Source organism: Diplotaxodon limnothrissa, linkage group LG17, assembly GCF_057381915.1.
Source record: "Diplotaxodon limnothrissa isolate DT_005_m linkage group LG17, D_limnothrissa_male_GT1.1, whole genome shotgun sequence".
Taxonomy (NCBI): domain Eukaryota; kingdom Metazoa; phylum Chordata; class Actinopteri; order Cichliformes; family Cichlidae; genus Diplotaxodon; species Diplotaxodon limnothrissa.
In genome coordinates this window covers 16,101,900-16,127,092 of record NC_140612.1, presented here as the reverse complement: position 1 = coordinate 16,127,092, position 25,193 = coordinate 16,101,900, and the positions used below count along the sequence as shown (strand labels likewise).

At 38.9% G+C, this 25,193-nt stretch overlaps 1 protein-coding gene across 2 annotated transcripts; it reads left to right on the top strand.

Annotated features, from left to right (window-relative positions):
- Positions 1-792: 792 nt before the first annotated feature.
- b4galt6 (UDP-Gal:betaGlcNAc beta 1,4- galactosyltransferase, polypeptide 6) lies at positions 793-24,848 on the top strand. 2 transcript variants are annotated; one of them, XM_085375712.1, is made up of 9 exons: positions 793-1,506; positions 6,715-6,831; positions 12,024-12,137; positions 12,310-12,434; positions 13,468-13,584; positions 18,204-18,391; positions 18,513-18,635; positions 20,631-20,732; positions 24,065-24,848. In XM_085375712.1, the coding sequence occupies exons 1-9, from the start codon at positions 1,392-1,394 to the stop codon at positions 24,210-24,212; spliced, it is 1,149 nt and encodes a 382-aa protein (XP_085231838.1). In that variant the 5' UTR covers positions 793-1,391; the 3' UTR covers positions 24,213-24,848. The 2 variants fall into 2 exon arrangements, with proteins under 2 accessions (XP_085231838.1, XP_085231837.1); XM_085375711.1 differs by having other exon boundaries at positions 12,253-12,434.
- The last annotated feature ends 345 nt before the right edge of the window (positions 24,849-25,193 follow it).

Sequence of the window (25,193 nt, the reverse complement as noted above, 5' to 3'; positions counted from 1 at the left end):
AACGCTTTCAATACTATTCAACCAAATATACTCAAAGACGAGCTCACAGAGATGGGAACAGATTCTTCCTTTGTTTTCTAAGTCACAGACTACCTGACAGAAAGGCCACAGTTTGTGAGACTGGGGAACTTTGTTTCTGGAATGTTAATAAGCAGTATGGGAGCGCCACAGGGGACCGTTCCAGGTCTATTTCTTTTTCACATTTTATACAGCACACTCCTGCCACATCCAGAAATACTCAGATGATGCTGCCATTAGTGGCATGCATCAGGAATAGACAGAATCTAAATACAGGGATCTTGTAAAAGCTTCCAGTGACTGGAGTCACAAAAACTGCTATTATTTTGAACACCTCTAAGACGAAGGAAATGATAGGAAAGTTCTGAGCAGTAACAAGTATAAATATCTACGTTTACACCTAGATAACAAACTAGACAGTTGATGCCATCCTGAACAACTCCAATAACCCAATTTATAACATCTTCATAGACGAAAAAAAACCCCAAATCAATACTGGAAGTCGCCCGTCTTTTTGTTGTCAAACGGAGAAATACAGAAAATGATTCGCCCCCACAGCCATCAGGCTTTTCAGTTCTCATACAGTTAGCAGATATATGATTTTTCCCTCTGAGATCAATAGTTATTCTTATTATTTCTTATTCTTATGGCCTGGATGATTGAGAACCGACACAGACACGTCACGCTCATTGGTTTTCATGGAAATGTGGAGGAGCACACCCCCCGGAAACAGTGCAGTGCCAGCAGAAAATGAATCGGAAGTATTACTTTTCTTTTTTCGTGAGTTTATTTTTCAAATCATTCTGCACTTAGTAGTGTTGAATGCCCCAGCCGTGCGAGATCACAGTGTCGACAGTTTGTGGAATGAATAGGCTTATCAGCTTGATTTGATGAAACAGGGTGCCGACTGTGTGGAAAACGTTGCACCGGCTGAGAGCAGACTGATGGAGAAGGCAGAGCGGTCCTACCCCCCTCAATGACCATCTTCAGCTGCTAGCGATAAAAGTTCTCGCTGGCGACACTCTAACTATGGGCCAGTACCATGAAATCCCTTAACTACTGCTGCCACTAAGTCGGTCGTGGAACTCTTTCACAATGCCCGGCTGCTGGTACAGCTGGAAGCTCACAGTAGCCTGATAGTAACGTTACAGGCCTGCTTTTACCATCTCGAAATTTCTTGGCAGGTGAGAGCAGGCCAGCTAGCACTGCTAGCGTTAGCCTTTTCCGCACTGCACCTGTAGTTTTTGATAGTGCAGTTTTTTTCCTCTGGCCACACCTGTGCATTGACATCTACCAACTGGAGGAACATTTAACTTCAAAAAGTATTTTTATGGGATTCTTATCGGCGAAGAGAGAAGCGGGCATAAGCTAAAATGGTGAACTGGAGGCGGCTGCTGCGAATGTCCAACCGATCATTTTTGGCCTTCATATTCATCTTCTCCATGTCCACCACTTGTCTCTACTTCATTTACGTGGCTCCCGGAATAGGTTAGTAATCAGCAGTTTACGCTAACTACCTAAGACGGTAACAGTTAATTTAATTACGTTTGAAATACCCTCTGCACCTTAACCATCTGCTGCTGTTGTAGTTGATACTAACGGTAAACAAGGTCGCTAACAGGCTCACTGTTTCAAGTGTGATACCAGGCTCTTAGGTTTATTTGGACTTAATAATTTTGCTATGTTAATCAGTCAAATGTGTCTATTGAATTAAAACATTGAAATAATAAAATACGCACAAGAGGGTAATGTTTTGACACTAATTGTCACTACATTGCTGGTTTATGAATGGGATGGAATGATTATTATTTTATTTGTACTATTTATTTTGCACATAGTGTTATTTTGGTGAAATTGAAAAAAGTATTGTTAGGTATGGGCGCTGAATTCTGGAACTGTGTTGTAATGTTTGTTAAACTGATTATATTTTATCCCAGCATTTGAGCAATATTGCTTAAGACTTTCCAAAACTGCCTTACCTGAAAAAACTTATTTCAATATTCTGTTTAGATCTACTTTTGAATGAAGGCAGATTCCAGACTTAATCAACTTAGTAGCATATTTCCAGTCCTTTTATGTATCTGACTGGTTGTATAGTAGCAGCACCACCCCTTTCATGCTAACATGCTCGCACCTAGATTGGGAAACCCTTACTTAACTTACTAAGCTGGCAACCCCCTTTGCTGACAAGTTGATAACTACTTCTGTTGGCATAGCTGAAGCCAGTTAAGGAAAAGAGATCCTGGATATTTTGAACTTGCTCTGTAGTAGGGCTACATCTATTGACTATTTTAGTAATATAGTATTCTATCAATTATGCAATTGATTGAGTAATCTGATAAGAATTACTTTTGTGTTATTTGTGAGCAATAATAAATATTCAAAGAGAAAAAACACGGGTAATGTAAAATCGGCTGCTCATATGTTTGAATTTTAGAAATTGCAGTGCATACATTAGTGTATGCACTGTGGTTTTTATTGAGGGGAACAAATTCTATTTTTCCCTCGCTTTAATTGTTTTTAACTACAGCTTGCTTTAAATACAACTGTGTTGACTAGAGAATGGGCTAAATTATTGAAGACCCAAAGTATCAATAACCAACATTATATTGAAAGCACTGCTTTTGTTAGTGGAGAAATTAAGAAAACAGATATATTATCTCTACATAAAAGTTGTCAGCATAAAAGAGCCTGCATGTGAGGGGCGGGTGTGGCACAGCTCTGTCTCACACACACCCGCAGACCCTGGTCTTTGTGAGGATGGTGGAGAGAATTAAATGTTCAAAAGTTTGGTTGTGCTTAGCTGGAGTCAGTGCTGACAGTGCTTATTGCCTCAAATGCAACAGGTCATTTGTTTGTAAAGGCAGAAACACAAGTATTCTGTGGAAACGTTTAGTGAATGTCCATCATATTCAGTCTGAGAAATGTCGTTTTTGACTGCCTACCTTGTAGTCCATCTGGCATTGCTCCAGGTAAGTTATGTTAGCCACCTAGAGCACATGTGCACAATTAACTATATTACTGGTTATTTTATCTAAAATATAAATGTGGTTTATGGTTTAAAAGTAACTACTAGTAGGTTGATTCTTATGAATACGTACATTCAGTATGAGATGGTCAAAATGTCACCTGAACTGAAGTTCAATACCCAATGCCAGTTTCAGATCACTCAGTGATTTGGAGGCTGCAAAGTATGACAACATTAAGCCAATGCATCCCTCTGTTGTGTTTTTGTTTGTTTTTGACAACACAATGATTGTGTCTACACACATACACATCATGAAGAGTAAAGAGGTGAAGCAGGTATTGAGACGTTGAGCTCAGGTGGAGTGAACTAAAACAGTTTTTTTTAGGGTCCAAAACAGGGGTACTGTAATCACCATTAAAGTTTAGTGGTGGTGGTAGGCCTTTATCAAATGTAAAATTTAAAAAAGCTAACTTTGTAGCTGGTCCTGTCCACCACGTTTAGTTTTACACAGGGAAGATCTACAGTAAAGCTACAAAAGTTGGATTAAAATATGCAGATCAACTGATACTGATTCATCTGATGCCATGTTTAAATTAGCTGAAGGCCAACGACAGCCGCAATGACACCTGCTGACAGACATGTCATGAACACACACCAGTTTTATCCAGGATATAAAATATTGTTTATTTTAAAAGATCTATTTTTTTCTCTTTTGAATATTTGTTCATGCTCATAAATAAGACAAAGGTCTTTCATGTCTGATTATATCAGACTCAAATCTTCATGCTTGAAGCATGAACAGGCTCTCAATGCATCTAACCTGGTGGCACACGACATTGCAAAGTTAAAGAAGCCCCATTTGTGCGGCAGTATCACAAGTGATGGTGCTGCCTCCATAACAGAAAAAATCTTGGGGTCATAAGGAGAATCCTTGAGGAAGGTCCAAATGCAACTCGGAACCATTGTTTTCTGCATCAGCAGGCCCTGGCAACAAAGGATATGGTTCCCGAGCTTCCAGAGACATTAAATGATGTCATCCAAGTGGACTACATTAAATGGAGCTTAAGATGTTTTTAAAACTGTGCCAAGATGTTGGCAATGAGCATGTGCAGCTCTTGTATCATGCAGAGGTATGCTGGCTTTGGTGGGGAAAGGTGCTGTCCCGTTTTTATGAACTACGATCGGAAATAGCGGTCTTTTTGGTGTAGAAGAGTTCGCCTCTTGCAGATCTGTTTGGTAATACTGTGCAGTTCAAGCTGCACAACATTGTCATTCAAAAAATTTGATGTTGGAAAATTTGGGGTCGTAGTTTGTCATATGAAGGTGATGGTGGGTCCAAAAGCCAGGTAGAGAACCACTGATCTGTAGAATACGAACTTTATTAATCGATAGCTACTACCCTAAAATGTTTACTTTTAATGTTACATGTTTAATTCTGACTCTGCTGATATCTTACAATAGAATAGAACTTGTTGTTGTTGAACAAGGAGGCACTCCTTGTCTATTGCATAAAAATAACATTAAAAAAAAATTATGATGATTTTGGGTTGTTGTTGTTGTTATTATTAGAATATTTTATTTCAAATTTGAATACATTTCTAGATTTTATAAATTCTGTGTATTACTCTAATAATTGCTCAATAGAGAAGAGCGAAATCATAGGTAAGACTTTTGACGTCAACTTCCGATTGAGTGAAAGGTGATCTTCTCACTCATTTCTCTGCATTCAAACATCTTCAGGAAAGGGGCTTCAGTTGTCACGCTGTTAATATCAAGCCACTCCTGAAACAGATGATATCAGAAGTATCTCACTCACAAAGTGGGCTGTTGCTCAGTGATCCAAAGTCATTTTTTAAGATAAAAGTGTATTTTGTGTTCGATTTGGAAATCAAGGTAATGGAATCTGGAAGAAAAGTAGAGCTATCAGGAGATTTTAGACTTCATGTGTCCATCTGCTGACAAATTTTATTAAGATGGTGATTTCCTTTTTCAGCAGGACTTGAACAGAACTACCATAACTACCCGAAGGTTTACTGACTATATTATTACTATATTATTACAACTTCCATTAGGGATTTCTGGGACTCTTCACCATGTAGTTTTAGAACTGAAGAAGCTTCTTGGATAAGAAGTGAAACAGCTTAAAGAAGTCCAGTACTCCTGTACTCACTCTACACCTACGACTGCACAGCGACTAACAACTCCAACATCATTGTGAAGTTTGCGGACGACACTACAGTGGTGGGTCTTATCACCAACAGTGATGAGACAGCTTACAGGGAGGAGGTCAGCGCCCTGACCCACTGGTGTCAAGACAACCATCTCACCCTCAACGTCGCAAAGACAAAGGAGTTGATAGTGGACTTCCGGAGGTGCAGAGAAGTACACACCCCCATCACCATCAACGGCGCTGCTGTGGAGAGAGTGAGCAGCTTCCGGTTCCTTGGCGTACACCTGGCTGAGGATCTTACGTGGTCAGTACACACAAACAAAACAGTGAAGAAGGCGCAGCAGCGCCTCTTCTTTCTCAGGAGACTGAAAAGATTCGGCATGAGCCCCCGCATCCTCAGGACCTTCTATCACTGTGCCATTGAGAGCATCCTCACTGGATGCATCACCACCTGGTATGGCAACAGCACCGCCTACAACCGCAAAGCTCTCCAGCGAGTAGTGCGGTGCTCTGAACGGATAATTGGAGGTGAGCTTCCCTCCCTCCAAGACATCTACAGGAAGCGGTGCCTGAGGAAAGCGGGGAGGATCATCAAGGACTCCAGTCACCCCAGCCATAAACTGTTCAGACTGCTTCCATCAGGAAGGAGGTTCTGCAGCATCCGGTCCCGTACCAGCAGACTGAGAGACAGCTTCTTCCACCAGGCCATCAGACTGCTGAACACTTCATAGACACCTCAGCTTCACTACTGGAACTTTAACATTATGCACTCCACACTGTACAGTAATGCCACTGTTTTGCACATGTCTCACTCTGTATATTTTATTTTATTTATTTTATATATTCTATTTATTGTTTACTCTATTTAATTTGTAAAATATGTGTGTGTACACACACACACACACACACACGTAGAAAAATATTTAGTATACACATCCAGAAATGCATATACTATTATATATTGTACATATATTTATTAGTTTCAGATGTAGCCATTCTTGTATTTTGCTTGTTTACATTATTGTATTTTGCACAACTCTGTTGCTTGTGAAGCTCGCACACAAGAATTTCACTCACATGTGCTGTACCAATGTACCTGCACATGTGATGTGACAATAAAAGTGATTTGATTTGATTTGATTTCAGTGGCTTTCTTTCAAAGCTCCTTAGACTACCATGACTTGGATGACTGAGAACCTATGCAGACATATATGGTGGAGGAGGAGGGGGGGGAATTTCATCAGTGATCTAAGTTCCTTCTTATTAGACTTCGTAATGGACAGGCTGACAGATTAGGTCAGGTGTGAGTCTCCATAGACTATGATGTTTGCAGAGAACATTATGATCTGGAGTGAGAATGAGAGTCTGGAGAGGTGGAAGTATGCACTGGAGGTAAGAGGTGGGCAATAGCAAGAAAGGATACCAAGAAAAGTGAAAGCAAAGATTTACAAGATGGTAATTATTAGTATTTAAAAGTTTGAATGTGTAATTTTTTTTGAATTTATGTAATTCACTAAGTCAATAACACTAAATTCTATATGTCTGCTCTTTCCATCAGCCAACACATACTTCTTCATGGTGCAGGCTCAAGGCATCATGTTGAGGGACAATGTGAGGACCATCGGCCAGATGATCAGATTGTATACAAACAAGAACAGTACTCTTAATGGGACAGGTGGGTTGTATAAGTGCTCACTTTGACTTTGTATCTAGCCAAGAAATGACGTGTCAAAAATCAGTATATAGTTTAAAGAGTGTAGAGCAATTGTTTGCATAATGCTGACTGTACAGACATAGCCACTTAAAATTGCTGGGTGGTCTGTGACAGGACTTTAACAGATTCTTGCCCAATTCTTGGCTGATCCATGGCAGGATTTTTCTATCCACTTCTTGGATCTACATGATGAGTTCCACAGCTTTAGAAGTAACTCAATAACCTTTTAAAACTTTCTTGATTAACAACGAGTGTGGCAGTAATCAGGCCTCAGTGTGGCTAGAGAAATTGAACTCAGCTTTCCAAAGATGCGATACACCACAGATAATTTATGTGAGAATAGGAGAAAGCAATCACGTTTTCCACCCAGTGTGTTTTTCCCTTAATACTAAACGCCTTCAGTTTGAAACTGAATTTTGTGTCAACTTGTGTTATTTTTGTAATATTAAATTGGAGATTATCTGGGTCTTTATGTCTTTAAGACATTCCTGCAGTTCATTATTTGGTGTTTTAAATCTGGCTTCATGGATGGATAAGTTTGGGTTTCATCTGCATAGCAGTGAAAAATGTATGCTTAGGGAATCATGTAATAATATAAATAGAATTTGTCCTGGCACTGAACCCTGTGGAAACCCATAATTAACCATAGTGTGTGAAGAGTATACCCTCGATTTACATGAACAAATTACAGTCTGTTAGATAGATTTGATTCAAGCACTGCAGCAACGTAACTTTAATACCTACACCATGATCTAATCACTGTAATAAAATATTACGGTCAACATTATTGAACTCTGCACTGCTATGCTACTATGAGTCTGCTCTCAGAGACCATAAAACCTTTAATAATAATAATAATGGATTGGATTTATATAGCGCTTTTCAAGGCACCCAAAGCGCTTTACAATACCACTATTCATTCACTCTCACATTCATACACTTTAGTAACCTTCACTGAAGCCGTTTCTGCACTGTGATGACCTCTAAAACCTAACTGAGACTCTTCAAATAACCCATTGCTTTGCTGATGATCAGTTAGTTGTTTTACGACCATGTTTTACCATTTCAAGAGTTTTTGCAATAAAAGGAATGCTGGAGAATAGCCTATAAAGCCCTTTTTCCATTAGTACCTATTTTGTTCGACTTGGCATGGTTAGCCACAGTTTTCAGGGTTTTCCATTAGGTCACTTACTTTTTAGTACCTGCTTGGATCGCTTGGAACCCCAGGCAAGCAGGTACTAAAAAGTAAGTGACCTAATGGAAAACCCTGAAAATCTGATATCGTCAGACGATTGGCTGGTCATTAGCATCACTTGATGAGTTAGAAAATTTAAACTGTCATTAAAACCCGGCAACGAGGGAAAAGGCTGCAAAAGACTATGCCATGATCCTCAATATTGACAAAAAAACAACAGATCAAGCAGGTATATCAGGAGGTATATTCTTTCCTCAACCTCCACCTTTTTTGTAGCCTTCGTGTCACATATTATTTACATCGTGGGACGTTGCAATGACAAAAGCCATGCGCGTTAGGTAGTACTGGATTATAACGGAAAACCAGTTGATCCAAGTGAAGTTGTAGCGATCCATGGCAAGTCAATCCAAATAGGTACTAATGGAAAAGGGGCTTAATTAGCAGACATCTGGGTCAAGTGATGGCTTTTCCAGTAACAGTTTAACTACTGCCAGCTTGATGGCCTGTTGTACATAGCTGATTAATATAGATCGGTTGATTATATTTAAGATTGTAGCTGTGGGCCACTAGTGTGTCATTGTTCAGCTGGCATGGTGGTGAGGCAAAAGCTAAAGAACTCATAATCATCACTTATAAGGTGACAAGTGATGCCAAGATATACCTGGTAGGGCAGGGCAATATGGCCAAAAATATTTATCGTGATATATATTTGAAAATTTGCGATAATGATATAACTGACGATATAATTGATGCGAGACAAAATACTTTACAACTTTACAACTTTATCAGTGCAAAAAAACCCCATCAATGTATTTTCACTTAAACAAGCAGCTGCTTTTTATGTGGATTAAAGTTATATAAAAATTTAACAGTCCAAATGCAAATTCCTCGCTGACAGTTTAACCAAAAGGCATTTCCAGTGGAAATTGGCCAACATATCCTGATCCTCATAACCATTTATAATATATCCACAAAACTTAAAAAGAGGTTATACACACACAATACGGTAATATTATGTTGAAGCACAGTACGTATCACTCCGCGAGGCTCCTGCCTACGGTAGCCGTAATGCTCCGACAGTCCATCAAGCGGTGCTTTGGTGTGTATCTGACGGACGAAAGCCAAACCAGTTCCACACCACTGAAGGTGCACCATTTTTACAATCCAGTTCTGGTTCGTCTGTTTCATTCAACGATCCGCTTTTACCCTTCTCATTCTTCGTTGCCGCCATGCTTTTTCCGCCATGTGCGTATGAAAACAAAGGCACTTCTTATGTGCGTTTTACCCATATTCTATCATGATATTTCATTTTCTTATCATTGCCTAACGTTATACTGGTATTACCGTGAACGGTATGATATGGCCCAGCCCTAATACCTGGTATATTTAAGGTTTAATTAATGGTTGGACTTTTTTGAGCAGTCTTGTAGGAATGGGGTCTAAAAGACACGTTGATGGTTTGGAGGAAGTAATTACTGAAGTTAACTCAGAAAGACCAATTGGAGAAAAGGAGTCTAAATAAATATCAATGATATTGAAAGTAGCTCTAGATAATGTTACGTCTGTGAGATGAGTATTTGTTTTCTCTAATGGTTACTATTTTATTTGTAAAGAAATTCACGAAGTCATTACTAGTTAACCTTAAGGAATGCTTGGTCACAAGAGCTTTTGTCAGCCTGGAGCAATCGGGGACCAAAACCAAGCTTCTGATTTGTAGATGGCCTGCTCTCCTGAGCTACAGCCACGCCTGCAACTAAAAATTATTTTGGTTCCAAAGTAATCTTGTTGATTTATTTATTTATTTTTGATTAGTCGATTAGTCCTATTCTAGGCTCCAGTATATACTTTATCTCACCTTTTCAAGTCTGCCCACCTGTTAAAATAACCTTATTGTCTCTTCCCACAGCAAACTAAAGTAATCACCCATGAAACATTAATTTGAAACTGATCAGCACCTGCCATGGTACAACAGATGAAAATTAACCTGATGGCTAAATATGACATGTTAAATTTGATTTTAAATGGTCATTAATATGCACCACTAATACTTCAATTGAAAAAAAAATCATACTTCATTAATTATCAACTGATTGTGTGAATCCTGTTAATTGTTCGAGCTTTTTGTTGAATCACATCCATTCAAGAGTGATTCAAGAGCTCATCAGCTCTCCTATCACCTGATTGTAGATTGTAGGTTGTAGCTTCATCAATCTTGTTTTTCATATTCGCTTCCATTGAATGCAGGGCAAAAGTTTTTATTTTATTTGTGGGTCCAGATAATCGTGGGTCTAGAGCAGCAGCAGCAGCAGGTTTGCTTGGGTTATCATCTTTGATGATGACTTTCTAACCTCAGTTTTATCTGAATTAAGAAGCAGAACATTAGAGTTCATCCTGGTCTTTATGTCTTTAACACATTCCTGCAGTTAAACTAATTGGTGTGTGTTATCTGGCTTAATGGATGGATAAAGTTGGGTGTCATCTGCATAGTAGTGAAAATGTGTGCTATGCCTTCTGATGATACTGCCTAATGGAAGCATGTATAATGTAAACAGAATTTGTCCTAGAACTGAACCCTGTGAAACTCCATAATTAATCTTAGTGTGTTAGTAAGACTCTCCATTTAAAATGAACAAATTGGAGTCTATTAGATAGATATGACACAAACCGCTGCAGCAAAGTACCTGTAATACCTACAGCATGTTCTAATCGCTCTAATAGGATATTATGGTCAACAGTATCGAATGCTGCACTGAGGTCTAGCAGGACAAGCACAGAGATGAGTCCACTGTCAGAGGTCATAAGAAGATAATTTGTAACCTTCACTAAAGCTGTTTCTGTGATGAGCTCTGAAATCTGATTGAAACTCTTCAAATAAGCCATTCCTCTGCAGATCATCTGTTAGCTGTTTGACAACTACTCTTTCAAGTATTTTTGAAATGAAAGGAAGGTTGGAGATTGGCCTATAATGAGCTAAGACTGCTGGGTCAAGAGATGGTTTAAGTAATGGTTTAACTACTGCCAGCTTGAAGGCCTGTGACACATAGACGATTAATAGAGATTGAAGCATTAATTAATGGTTGGACTTATTTGAGCAGTCTTGTAGGAATGGGGTCTAAAAGACATGTTGATGGTTTGGAGGAAGTAATTACTTCAAAGTCAGAAAGATCAACTGGAGAAAAAGAGTACGTAAATAAATATCAATGGTACTGAAAGTAGCTGTAAGATAATGTTACATCTGTGAAATGATTATGAGTATTTTTTTTTCCTTTAATGGTTGGAAGTTTATTTGTGAAGAAGTTAATGAAGTCATTACTAGTTAATGTTAAAGGGATGGTTGGCTCAACAGCGCTCTGACTTTTTGTCAGCCTGGCTACAGTGCTGAAGAGAAACTTAGGGTTGTTCTTATTTTCTTCAATCAATGATAAATAGTATAAGGTTCGAGCTTTAAAGAGGGCTTCCTTATAATGGAACAAAATTATTTCTCCAGGCTAAATTATGATCTTCTAAAATTGTGATATGCCATTTTCTCTACAACTTCTGAGTTATCTGCTTTACTGTGTGCATTTGAGAGTTATACCAGAGTATGTGTAGAACAAGGTGACTGTGGCCTGTAGTGTAACGCTCGGTAGCAAAATCCCCAGTAAGACTAGGAAAGATGCCGAACTATTCTATTGTATTGCTCTGTTTCATTGAGTCACACAAGCAACACTAATCACATTTAGTACAGAAGAGGTAGTAAACTTGTAGTACTGGATAACAATTGTACAACAGCAACCGGTTGCGATTGCCTCAGTCATTGTTGTTCATAGTAGTGCTTTTACTTCTTCACTGGAACATTAAGTATATCAATGAGCCAGTGAAAGGGTACTGCTCTGACGCATTTAGCATTTGCTTCGGGGGCCATATTACTATGTAGCTGGGATAAAGTTGTACCTTATTTTGGTTGTTTATACTACAGATTATCCTGATGGCACTAACTCCAGTGAATACCTGGCCCAACCAACTACTTACCTCCCTGAGAACTTTACCTACGCTCAGAACCTCCCTTGCCCAGAACGATTACCTTCTATGAGTGAGTACATTGATATCAGAAGATAAGTGTTAAAGTGGCTCAGTAAGATTTTGGGGGGGAAAGGGGAAAAAATATTTTGTTGTAGTTTTTTCTTTTTTTTTCTTCTTTTTTTTAGTTTTTCATTCCAAGTATATTTGTGGAATAACCTCCCGCTTAAAAATAATCTCCTCAGAGGGCCTTATGGAAGTAAATATGACAGAGGTCCCTATGGAGGTGATAGAAATGAAGTTCTCCAAGTTTTTTGGCGTCGAGTTTGGAGGCCAGTGGAAACCAAAGGACTGTAGACCTCGCTGGAAGGTGGGTTTTACAAGTCTCGTAATTGTATATTGTAAAGACTAATGATGAAACGTACTAAAACATTTGTATTGGCTGGTATGGCTTCTGGCGGAACTGCAGCTATAGATGATTGTAGTAATCAAATAATCTATCAACTATTTCATTGATTAATCGAGTAATTCGGGAAGAAAGGCATTAATGACAAATAAGTGAATCCAGCATGTGTCACAAAAAACAAACCTTTTGATTGTGCTTATGTGGCATATTAAAATTTAATTTTCAAAAATAAATTTAGTATCTTGACTGGAAGTTGGAAGCCGGAAGTCTGCTTTTCTTTTGGCTTTGGATAATTTTTTGATTCGCCTCAGTTGTGGTGGTATATTTAGCCAAAATGATCACCAATTCTTCCATTTCCAAATTTGTCCAGATAGTTTTCTTGGCTTAAAGTGGGCTATATGTAACAGTAAGCATGTGAAGTGTCTATGATGCCTTATTTGACTCTATTGAAAGTGTTTTCCTATTAAATAAAATTAAATAAAATTAAATTGAATTAGATTAAGGAATAAAACATTCAAACAGTCGATGAACAGCAAATCAGTGACAGTAAAATTAATTTTTGTTCAAACTGTGCAAAATCCTGCATGTTCTTTACATGGCACGAGAGATTGTTATTCCTGCTTTGTATGTTACTATTAGTAAATACTCTTGTGGTTGTTCATGTCACATAACCAAAGAAATATTTTACTCTCACAGAGAATAAAAGTAAAGATGGTATCCATGTTATGCATGCTAATACCTTATTCTACTATAGATATAATCCTAATGATTTTCCTACAAGAAAGCATTTGTTGATAACAGGCAATAAAAACTCCCTTTTAACTGAAGGAAAACTCTGAAAGATCCAAACTCAAGGTGGACAGGCATCTGCCACAAACTTGGTGGGGTGAAAGAGGAAATGAGTAGTGAGAAACTATTACTGAGAATATTTGTTGGGCTACTAACTTCAGTTAATAACTGCACATTGTTGTGCTGATTCTTACCCTGACACCTATAGGTGGCCATCCTTATTCCATTTAGAAATCGCCATGAACATCTTCCCATCCTTTTCCAACACCTTATCCCCATGCTTCAGAGACAGCGACTGCATTTTGGCTTCTACGTCATTGAGCAGGTACAGTGAGTTGTCTGTTAATTGCACTGAAGGGTATACGGTTATTATTCAACTGAATGTGATTCTTCTGAGCTCAGCATGTGCAAAAAGCATTTTCCAAGGAATAGCTCCCAATGAAAACCAATTGTAGGGATGAACCATTACCACATGACATTCTTGATACTAGGATTGCAACTTTTGATTGTAGTAATCGAAATAGCAACAATAAATATTCAAAGTCTTTCAAAGTGAACTTTCCTGGTTGGGTTAAACTTTGTTGGGTTAAATGTTTTCTAAACTAGTTTCCATTTTAGAAATTGCAATGTTTAACTGCATACATCTGCCAGAAAAGTAAACTCCTTGATTGTTCCATATCATTTTTTTAAAGAAAACATTTTCTTAAATGCAAAAATATGTAAATAAAGTACAGTCAAAGGTCTAAGTCAAATATAATAATAAATATATGCAATAGATTTTTTTCTTCCTTTTCAAAATCCTGTTCTGTCTGTCTAAGGCAGAACGGGGGGGGGGAGTAGAGTGGCAGGGGGTAAATGGATACAGATCAAGGACAACCGGGCAATCCGCAGCCCCCAAGAGTACCTAAAACCTAAGGCCATGCATCTCGGCGATATCTGTGCGCATGCATCTGAGCAGGAGTAGGACGGGTGCCCACAGCCAAAGGGTGGGAGTCCCAGACAACCAGAGGTCACGGGCAGCTGACTACACTAGAGGCTGGCCACCCTGGTGGAAGCAGGGTCCCAGGGCTCCAGGCGCACAAGAACTGCCTGATACTCACCTTCATCTATGTGCAAGGCATACAGGGAAATATTACAGCCGACCACCTCCGCAAAGTAATGGGATTGATCAGTAGGGATCAGAGAGGAACAAATTCTTTCTTTTTTTTCTTTTTTTCTTTTTTTTGAGGAAGCAGATGTTCTCTCCAGACTGATGTGATCTATGAGTACATATTTTTTTATATATCCAGTTCATAATGATAGTTTTCTTAGCAATGCATAAGAAATCAATCAATCACCTTTATTTATAAAGCACTTTAAAACAACCACAGCTGACACAAAGTGCTGTACATTGGAACCATAAAATAAAATTACATAAGATATAAATAAAAGCCAAATAAAAAGAAAAAAAAAAAATTAATTAAATAACTAAGTCTCACTGAGGTTAAAAGCCAAAGAATAAAAGTGGGTTTTAAAACGTGGTTTAAAAGTGGACAGTGAAGGGGCCTCTCTAACTTGCAAGGGCAAGTTATTCCAGAATTTAGGAGCCACGATAGAAAAGGCTCTGTCCCCTCTGAGCTTCGTCCTGGATCTCAGTATGCCCAGGAGCAGCTGGTCAGCTGACCTAAGAGACCTACAGGGTGTGTGGGGATGAAGAAGCTCAGCGATGTAAGGTGGGGCAAGATTGTGAAAGCATTTCAAAACAAACATAAGAATTTTAAAATGAACTCTAAAAGACACAGGCAGCCAGTGCAGTGAGGCCAGGACAGAGGTTATGTGCTCTCTTTTACGAGTTCCTGTTAGGAGTCGTGCAGCAGCATTTTGAATCAGCTGCAGACATGAGAGCAACGACTGACTGACCCCCACATAAAGCGCGTTACAGTAGTCCAGGCGGGAAGAAATAAAAGCATGGATCACTATTTCAAGGTGCTGCCTCGAAAGAAAAGATTTTGCTCTTGCCAGTTGCCTTAAATGATATAAACTGGACTTCACCACTGCTCTGATTTGGTTGTCCAACTTAAAACCAAGATCAGTAACAACAAGTTTAAAATAAACTTCCAGAGGTCCCAAATCTGCAGAGGAGGACTCACAGGGACCACTGGGTCCAGTGGCAAATAAATTTGGCAGTCATCGGCATAACGATGAAATGCGATCCCATGCCTTCTAAGGATAGAACCCAGAGGCAATAAATACAGTAGTGGCCCTGAAATTGAGCCCTGTGGGACACCACATGACAGAGGAGCAGAGGATGATTCGGAACCAAGAAGGCTGACAGAGAAAGTTCGATCTGACAAATAAGACTTAAACCAATTGAGTGCAGTGCCACCAATACCTACTACATCACTTAATCGAGAAATTAGAATATTGTGGTCTACAGTGTCAAAAACAGCAGTTAGGTCAAGCAAGACAAGGACAACATGGTTACCAGAATCGCATGCCAGAAGGATGTCATTAAAAACTCTTAATAATGCAGATTCTTTGCTATGAATAGTTTTAAAACCTGACCGAAAAACCTCAAAGATGCCATTATCATCTAGAAAATCTTTCATTTGACTAAAAACAGTCTTCTCTAAAATCTTGGAAAGTAAAGGCAGCTTGGAAATAGGCCTACTTTGCTAAAACTGAAAGTAAGGGAACATGTCACATAGATCAGTGTTTCCCAACCTTTTGGAGCCAAGGCACATATTTCACATTAGAAAAATCACATGACACACCACCAAACCAAAATGTGGCAAAAAGCATATTGATAATGTTTCCCTGCGCACCAGGTATCGCTGAATTGGCTTGGTTTGTCCCCAGTATACCATTTTTGAACACACAGTGCTGTCGGCCAATGTTAATTTGGCCGACAGCACTGCACATAAAACTGTACACAACGGTAGACTGGTGCATAATAAACAAGTGAATAATGCAAAAAATAGAGATTTCTTTTATGGTAAACTGAGAGAGAGAGAGAGAGATGTGCAAGAAGTGTGATTTTTTTATTGTGGTGGAAGCAAAACAGCGAAGACAAAATTCATGACAATGTTTTTCAAATGTAAAGCGTAGTTTTGATCTTCTAATGCTGCTGGTTCAGTGAATTCTGGTCACAGTGATGAAACCTGCAGCTTCAGAATGTGTGAGATATCTGCTTTCAGCACCGACGACGTGTCCGTGTACGTGACCCGACAGTTGTTTTTACATCTGTTTGCAGAATCTGTTTACCTGCTCTTTAATCGTTTGCTGTTTTTGCTGTTTAGTGGTTGTCAAAATAGTTTTGTGAGCTTTAAGCTGAGATTCTGATGTTTCTGGTAAAAGCCCACCCCTAGTAATTGTCCTACAGACATGTCTATTATGTAAAAGTAGAAAGAGACGTATGTGTAGATACAGATCAGCTGACTCAATACAGCCATGCCGTGTTGTTTTAGTAGTGATAAACCTGCTGCTGGCAGAACTCCACGTGCAGTGTCTAAAAATCTTTATGCAGGATTTCCAGGAATGCAAAGCGTGCGTCAAAGTTGGACTGTTTTTTTGTTTTTTGGGTCTATGGACACCAAAATGTCCACCATGTCGCCATTTGGTGGAGAAGCTGGTTCTGGTGAGTTTTCAGGGGGGCTTCAATTCGAGGACGCTGTTCCTGTGCTGCTGGAGGGAGTCAGTGCCTTGTTACCTGGTTTTCCCATAACAATGCACTCAACACTCGTCAATAAATTGCTGCAAACTGTCCAGGTCTTCTTTACAATCCTCCTGAGTGGTTAAGTCGTTTAGATATGTATGCAATCTAAACTAAGGCATAAAGAAATGTACCTTTACTCTGTCTTCTTGGAAGACTTACTTACTTCAATAGAAGGCAAAAAGTGTTCTAACAATGTTTTATCTCCTGGTAGATTTGTTTGTGTGCTAGTGAATGAGTCAGTTTGTGTCTGTAAGCATTTAAAGGTGTGTTGTAGCTGCAGTGAAGAAAAGTGAGCATATCAGTATTCTGAAGTTTTTGTGCAAGACATTACGATAGTCTAGATGTTATTTAAAATTAATAATAATTTAGTGTCCAGCCTAAAAACCCAGTGTCTCAAAGTTTTACTGGCCCATGTGCATTTTTGCTGATCTGTGAAGAAAGTTTTATTTTCATAGATTTAAATATTAATGCAATTTAATTAACGCTGTATTTTTATATTATATCACTTTCAATCTAAAAAATGTTGGGAAAGCTTGTGAAATAAATATGGTCTAGTACACCCATGCTTCCATTTAGAGTTACTCCTGTTTGCTTCCATGTGAAACAGGATAGCAAGCTGTTAACCGTTCATCTGCATTTTTCAATACAACGTCTGGAGGCTTACTGTAGATTGCTCTCCGTTCTATCTAAGAAGTAAGCATTACCTAAGTGCTGCCATGGTTGCATCGGAGAGCACCTTTTTGCTCCAGAGGATACACCAAACATCCTCTTTGCTTTTTTCCCTCATCAGTACCAGCTATACTACTACTTCTTCTCATGAACTGCTCTTTGTGTCGTCCCTGACCCAGGACCAATTTGCCATGGGAGACCCCCCCCCCCCCAACTATTATAAATACTGTTAAAATCCATGCATCCATCCTCATAGTAGTTTGAGTACAAGTGAGATGAAAATAATCAGTTGTTACGTTTATATCTGTTAAAAAACCAAATGTACTGTCTGCAATAACTTGTCTGATGTAGTGCAAAAGTTACATATAGTTAGGACTGATAATGTTTTTTTGCCTAGTTCATATGTTAAAGTTATTGTTTTACTGTGAGCTATGCAATTTGCTAATTGCATTGTTTCAGATCTCATTTGCAATTCAGTGTGCTTGCTTTAAATAAGTGCTAATGTAGTTTACTAAACTGAATTGTTATTGGCAAAAAATAAAAAAACTGCACCATGCTCACCAGAAATGTGTACTTTTTAGAGTGGAAGCCAGCCATTCAACAGAGCCATGTTATTTAATGTGGGATTCATGGAAGCTATGAAGGACTTGGACTGGGACTGCTTGATTTTCCATGATGTTGACCATATCCCTGAAAATGACAGAAACTACTATGGTTGTGGTCAGATGCCACGCCACTTTGCTGCCAAGCTGGACAAATACATGTACATGTGAGTATGTGGAAAATTTACCAGACTGGTAGGATAATAATTTAATTGCAACAGACCTGGAATTATTAACCAACTAGAAAGTTTCTGATTTTTATTAAACGTGTTCTTTTGTTGTTTTCAGTCTTCCATATAGTGAGTTCTTTGGTGGTGTGAGTGGGCTCACTGTGGATCAGTTCTGGAAGATTAATGGTTTTCCCAATGCATTTTGGGGTTGGGGTGGAGAGGATGATGACTTATGGAACAGGTGAATTACCAACTACGTTGTGTTCTTACTTTACTAGCTACCGAGGAAGCTGCTAGATAAAATGCTGAGTTTGCAATGTGTGATCTACTAAAAATCTTGGACAAGTAGCTACTGTCCAAAAAATGACTTTGAAATGCCTTCATAAAGCCTGGACAGCACCTAAAGAAACTAGGTGAAGTTCTGGCCTCCATGTAGCAAAATATAGAGAAATTTGGGGTCATTCAAGACTTTTGCACAATATAAGAGTCTGAAGAAATCTAAAAAATAAAATATTAAATTGCAACCTAACAGAGAAAAGGAAAGAAGGACATACTCATAATTGAAACTGAAGTCTGAAGAAGTAACAGCCCAGCAAACAATAGTCTCAAAAATAACCTCCACATCTGGTTTGGGATCTATGAGGAAGCTTCTGTGCAAGAATATATATTTTTTCTGTATTTAATTTTCTTTTAAATTGTATCTGTTTATTAGATTAAATTAAAATGGAACACAAGGAAAAGCTGTTTACTGGAAATAGTTTTGGTGATTTGCAGTGTAAAATGGTCAAACTGCCTGTTAAGTTAATTTTACTTTTTTTTTTTTTTTTTTTTTTTTTTTTTTTTTTTTTACAACGAAAGCTGTCAAAAGAATGTGAAATTCAATTTTATTTATATGGACTCAAAACAGTGGCCACAATGTGCTTTCTATTATAAGTAGGGCTGTCAGCATTAACACGTTAATCGTGATTAACTCTGTGTGTGTGTGTGTGTGTGTGTGTGTGTGTGTGTGTGTGTGTGTAAAAAAAAAAAAAGAAAAAAATGTAAATAATGGTAAATGGCCTGTATTTATATAGCGCTTTACTAGTCCCTAAGGACCCCAAAGCGCTTTACACATCCAGTCATCCACCCATTCACACACTGGTGATGGCAAGCCACATTGTAGCCACAGCCACCCTGGGGCGCACTGACAGAGGCGAGGCTGCTGGACACTGGCGCCACCACCAGTAGGCTACGGGTGAAGTGTCTTGCCCAAGGACACAACGACCGAGACTGTCCAAGCCGGGGCTCGAACCGGCAACCTTCCGATTACAAGACGAACTCCCAACTCTTGAGCCACAATCGCCCCATATATATATATATATATATATATATATATATATATATATATATATATATATATATATATATATATATATATATATATATATATATATATATATATATATATATATATATATATATATATATATATATATATATATATATATATATATCTGGAGTGCAGAATGACTCAAAATCCCTGAGAAGTCTCTGTCAATGCATTTCGGGCAGTTGGTCCATTCTGTGCTCCAGATGGGTTGTTTGCGTTAAAAAAAATTTTAATCGCGTTAATCATGATGATGGCATTGATACGTTAACACTTACAGACCTAATTATGAGGCAAAGACCCTACAGTAATACTGAGAAAATCATCTGCAGCTAACTATCCAAGTCAAAGTTTTTTTGGAAGAAATCTCTTGGTGACACTCTGCAATTAAGTTAAAGGGGCTTGTTTATAGTGGAAAGTAGATACGCACCAAAGGACGGAGGAGGGGACTCCCAACCACTGACTGCTAGCTGAAAGTCGGCTGTCAGTTAACAGACAGCCGACTGACGTCTGGCTGAAACCGGCAATTTTGAGTGGCTGTTTCTATACCAGGGATTGAACCACCAACCTTCCGACTGACAAGCCCCTCCTGCAGTGATGTACTGAAAAACATTTGTTCACACAATTCAGCAACGTCGTTGACATAAGTTCTGAATGTTTATACATTTTGCATGCACGAGATAGAAAACGGAAAAACATATTTTTGATTCCCGTGCTTAAAAAGTCCAATATAAATTCAAACTTGTGCACTCAATAATTAAAATAATAATAACAGGAATAATTAAAAGCCCATAATTATTATTGATGTTATGTATACACTAATATTGGTTTTAATTCTGTAAATAGTGATGCAGCTTGATTACCTTGCAGGGTTCAGTATGCCGATCTGAATGTGACACGACCAGAGGGGGAGATTGGCAAGTATAAATCAATTCCTCACCATCACAGAGGAGAGGTGCAGTTTCTTGGGAGGTAAAGTTTCTTTTTTCATATTAAAAAATACATTTACAAAATGTCCTAACTCTAATGAATAATATCTTTTTTAAACAGCATTAAACCTTTAATTTTAATTTGAGTTTATTTTGTTCTGATTCTAACTGCAGCCGATCTAACATCCTCTAGATAGTGCATACAGTGGGGCAAAAAAGTATTTAGTCAGCCACCGATTGTGCAAGTTCCCCCACTTAAAATGATGACAGAGGTCAGTAATTTGCACCAGAGGTACACTTCAACTGTGAGAGACAGAATGTGAAAAAAAAAATCCATGAATTCACATGGTAGGATTTGTAAAGAATTTATTCGTAAATCAGGGTGGAAAATAAGTATTTGGTCACCTCAAACATGGAAAATCTTTGGCTCTCACAGACCTGTAACGTCTTCTGTAAGAAGCTTTTCTGTCCCCCACTCGTTACCTGTATGAATGGCACCTGTTTGAACTCATCATCTGTATAAAAGACACCTGTCCACAGCCTCAAACAGTCAGACTCCAAACTCCGCCATGGCCAAGACCAAAGAGCTTTCGAAGGACACCAGGAAAAGTATTGTAGACCTGCACCAGACTGGGAAGAGTGAATCTACAATAGGCAAGCAGCTTGGTGTGAAAAAATCAACTGTGGGAGCAATCATCAGAAAATGGAAGACATACAAGACCACTGATAATCTCCCTCGATCTGGGGCTCCACGCAAGATCTCATCCCGTGGGGTCAAAATGATCATGAGAACGGTGAGCAAAGATCCCAGAACCACACGGGGGGACCTGGTGAATGACCTGCAGAGAGCTGGGACCAAAGTAACAAAGGTCACCATCAGTAACACACTACAACGGCAGGGAATCAAATCCCGCAGTGCCAGACGTGTTCCGCTGCTGAAGCCAGTGCATGTCCAGGCCCGTCTGAAGTTTGCCAGAGAGCACATGGATGATACAGCAGAGGATTGGGAGAATGTCATGTGGTCAGATGAAACCAAAGTAGAACTTTTTGGTATAAACTCAACTCGTCGTGTTTGGAGGAAGAAGAATACTGAGTTGCATCCCAAGAACACCATACCTACTGTGAAGCATGGGGGTGGAAACATCATGCTTTGGGGCTGTTTGTCTGCCAAGGGGACAGGACAACTGATCCGTGTTAAGGACAGAATGAATGGGGCCATGTATCGTGAGATTTTGAGCCAAAACCTCCTTCCATCAGTGAGAACTTTGAAGATGAAACGAGGCTGGGTCTTCCAACGTGACAATGATCCAAAACACACCGCCCGGGCAACAAAGGAGTGGCTCCGTAAGAAGCATTTGAAAGTCCTGGAGTGGCCTAGCCAGTCTCCAGACCTCAACCCCATAGAAAATCTGTGGCGGGAGTTGAAAGTCCGTGTTGCTCGGCGACAGCCCCAAAACATCACTGCTCTCGAGAAGATCTGCATGGAGGAATGGGCCAAAATACCAGCTACTGTGTGTGCAAACCTGGTAAAGACCTATAGTAAACGTTTGACCTCTGTTATTGCCAACAAAGGTTATGTTACAAAGTATTGAGTTGTATTTTTGTTATTGACCAAATACTTATTTTCCACCCTGATTTACGAATAAATTCTTTACAAATCCTACCATGTGGATTCATGGATTTTTTTTTTTCACATTCTGTCTCTCACAGTTGAAGTGTACCTCTGGTGCAAATTACTGACCTCTGTCATCATTTTAGGTGGGGGAACTTCCACAATCGGTGGCTGACTAAATACTTTTTTGCCCCACTGTACAAATATGTTGTACACAAACATAATTTAGAAAAAAGAGCAGAGCAGGCCATCCAGTAATTGAAACATAGGTTTGTTGGATTATGGTTTCCACCGGTCTGTATCTTTGTACCCTGATGTGTTCACTTGTCTATGGGTCTGTTTATGAGAGGAAACTGTATGCACAATTTAAAGTTGCCACAAGAGGTGTTTGTATTAACTTCAGACTTTCTTAAGTCACACCATTGGTAATGGTGTTGAGGTCTTAGAGTACATCTACTGTATCTGCCTTTACGCTGATCTGCACACCATCTGAACTACACACCAGTGTAACATGGCGGAAATGTTATGGCCTGGGAATGTGGAACCATGTGAATTTTTTAATAATCGCATAATAAAATAATGCGATTGCTGATGGAAGTAGCAGGATGAATTCTGAAGTATACAGTGCTATACTCCCTGCTCAGATTAAGCTAAATACTGCAAAATGTAACAAGTGGTGCTTCACAGTACAAATGGATAATGACCAAAAGTCTACTACAAGTAACCCAAGAGTTTCTTAGGGCAAAGGAATGAGATATTCTTTAATGATCAAGTAAGTCAACTGATCTCAGTCCAACAGAGTTTATGATTTTCAGTGACTGAAAATAAAGCGACACAGTTCAAATAGTCAACAACTGAAGCTGTTTGCAGTAAAGGCCTGCAACCAGTAATCATTTTCAGTATGATCAGTTTCTCTAAGTACTGTAGAAATTTGGCCGTCTGTACCTGACGTTGTTGAGGTTCGGAACATTTCGGTCAAGTTCAGATCTGGACTTTTATTGGGCTGTTGCAATACCGTGGTTCCTTTCTTTCATTTTCAGTCATTCTGTTCTATATTTAGTAGTCAGAGGGAGAGAGCCCCATGTTTGACTCTAGAATACTTTGCTATACAGAGGAGTTCATGGTTGACTCACAAGTCCTCAATCCTCCAAGTCTGTACTTGATAGTGTGTTTTTTGTTAATATGCTGTTTTCACAAAATTTGGCCTTGTGAATTAGAGCCAATCATCTTCACTTTTGGTCTTATCTGTGGTGTGTTTATATCTAACTTTGCAAAACCGAGCCATGTTTTTTTTGTTTTGTTTTGGGGTTTTTTAGAGAGAGAAGGGGCTTTCTCCTGGCAACCCTTCCAGACAAGCCATACCTGTTTAGTCTTTGTGTAATTGTACTGTTATGAACTCTGGTATTTAACAGTAACTGGGGCCTGTGGAGTCCAAGATGCACCTGAGTGCTCCAGACCAGCAAATTGACTAAACATCTGCTTTTGTAAATGTGTTCACATTTGCTGATGATCAGTTACGCAAGTATATTTGATTAGCAGCACCTGTTTGCTATGCAGTCCATTGGGGTGGTGTAGAGAGGCAGAATTACAAAAGTACTGACCAAGCACTTCCGGACCTGACTATATTTAGATAACCGTTACCTCAATGTTGGACCAGTTTAGACACTTTGGGTCTAATAACCTGATGCTTCAATCTCGTAAATGCCCAAATAGGAGTAGAGCAGGTAGAGTGTACTGATACTGTGTCACTTTTTTGTTTGTAGGTATAAACTCCTAAGATATTCCAAAGAGCGGCAACACTTGGATGGTCTCAACAACTTGCGTTACAGTCCACACATCTCGCTTAGTAGTCTCTACAAGAACATCTCTGTGGACCTTTATCCTGAGCTTGCCCCTATCACAGAGTACTGAACTGACCCAGCCACATCTTCCTGCACTCCCTGAGCTCACCCTGTTCTCTTCCAGTCTGACCTCCTGGTGTTATCTTCAGCAGTTCAGAGGTAAAGCTGTGGAGAAGAGGTGGCACAGGCTCTGAGGGATAAAGAGAAGCGCCATATAATGCTGCCAAGAAATCTTGCTGTGGAAAAAATCCAATCCAAATAAAAAAGTTTTTTTGCGTTTCAAAGGCAGTGGCTAGTTTCTAAAGATGAACAATTCATTCTGTGTGTCAGTTGAAAAATGTGTGGGTGTGCTGAGTGTGAATTGATGGGTTTGTTGCTGCATGTCATTTTGTTTGTACCAGCTTAACTACAAGTCGACATTAATCTTGAGCAGCAGTGATCTCAACTCTAATGTTTACTGCAAAGCCTTAATGTGGCAAAACCACAGCTCCCTGCTCTCGGCTCTGCACTGCTTCACGTCTGATGTATAAAACCATCACCTTACAAGCCAATAAACATGTTTGTTTTTTTCTCAACTTTTATTTCATTTGTTTGATACATATCATTTTATTATAACAGTAATCTTTTTAAAAGAGGGACACACTGTTAACATTTATATACATATATATGTATGATGTACATTTTTTTTTCTTATTTTGATAAATTGTATTTATTTTCTGTTTCAGGATGTTTAGTATTTCTCTTTTGTCTTGTTTTTTCTCCTGCACTGCTGCTGAATCTGCATGAACATGTATGTAAATATCAGCCTCTTAATGATCACAGAACACAGATATGTAAATAGTCTTTGAATGCTTGAGCAAATACAGTGATATTCCAGTGGACATGAATTTTATTTTGGCAGCTACCCTTGATTTGAGTATTTAATAAGAGTGAATCATTCCTTTCCAGCTGGAAGTTCTAACGATGTAAGATGTTTGGGTCAAAAAGCATCCACATCTCATTATTTGTTAGCATCTTTTGCATGCCTTAATTTTTTTTTTTTTTACATTTT

Excerpts from the sequence above, each read along its gene's own strand:
- b4galt6 (XM_085375711.1), top strand. The coding sequence starts at position 1,392 with ATGGTGAACTGGAGGCGGCTGCTGCGAATGTCCAACCGATCATTTTTG. Across the intron at positions 1,507-6,714 it reads TTACGTGGCTCCCGGAATAG|CCAACACATACTTCTTCATG; the intron begins GTTAGTAATCAG and ends TCTTTCCATCAG. Across the intron at positions 6,832-12,023 it reads CAGTACTCTTAATGGGACAG|ATTATCCTGATGGCACTAAC; the intron begins GTGGGTTGTATA and ends TTTATACTACAG.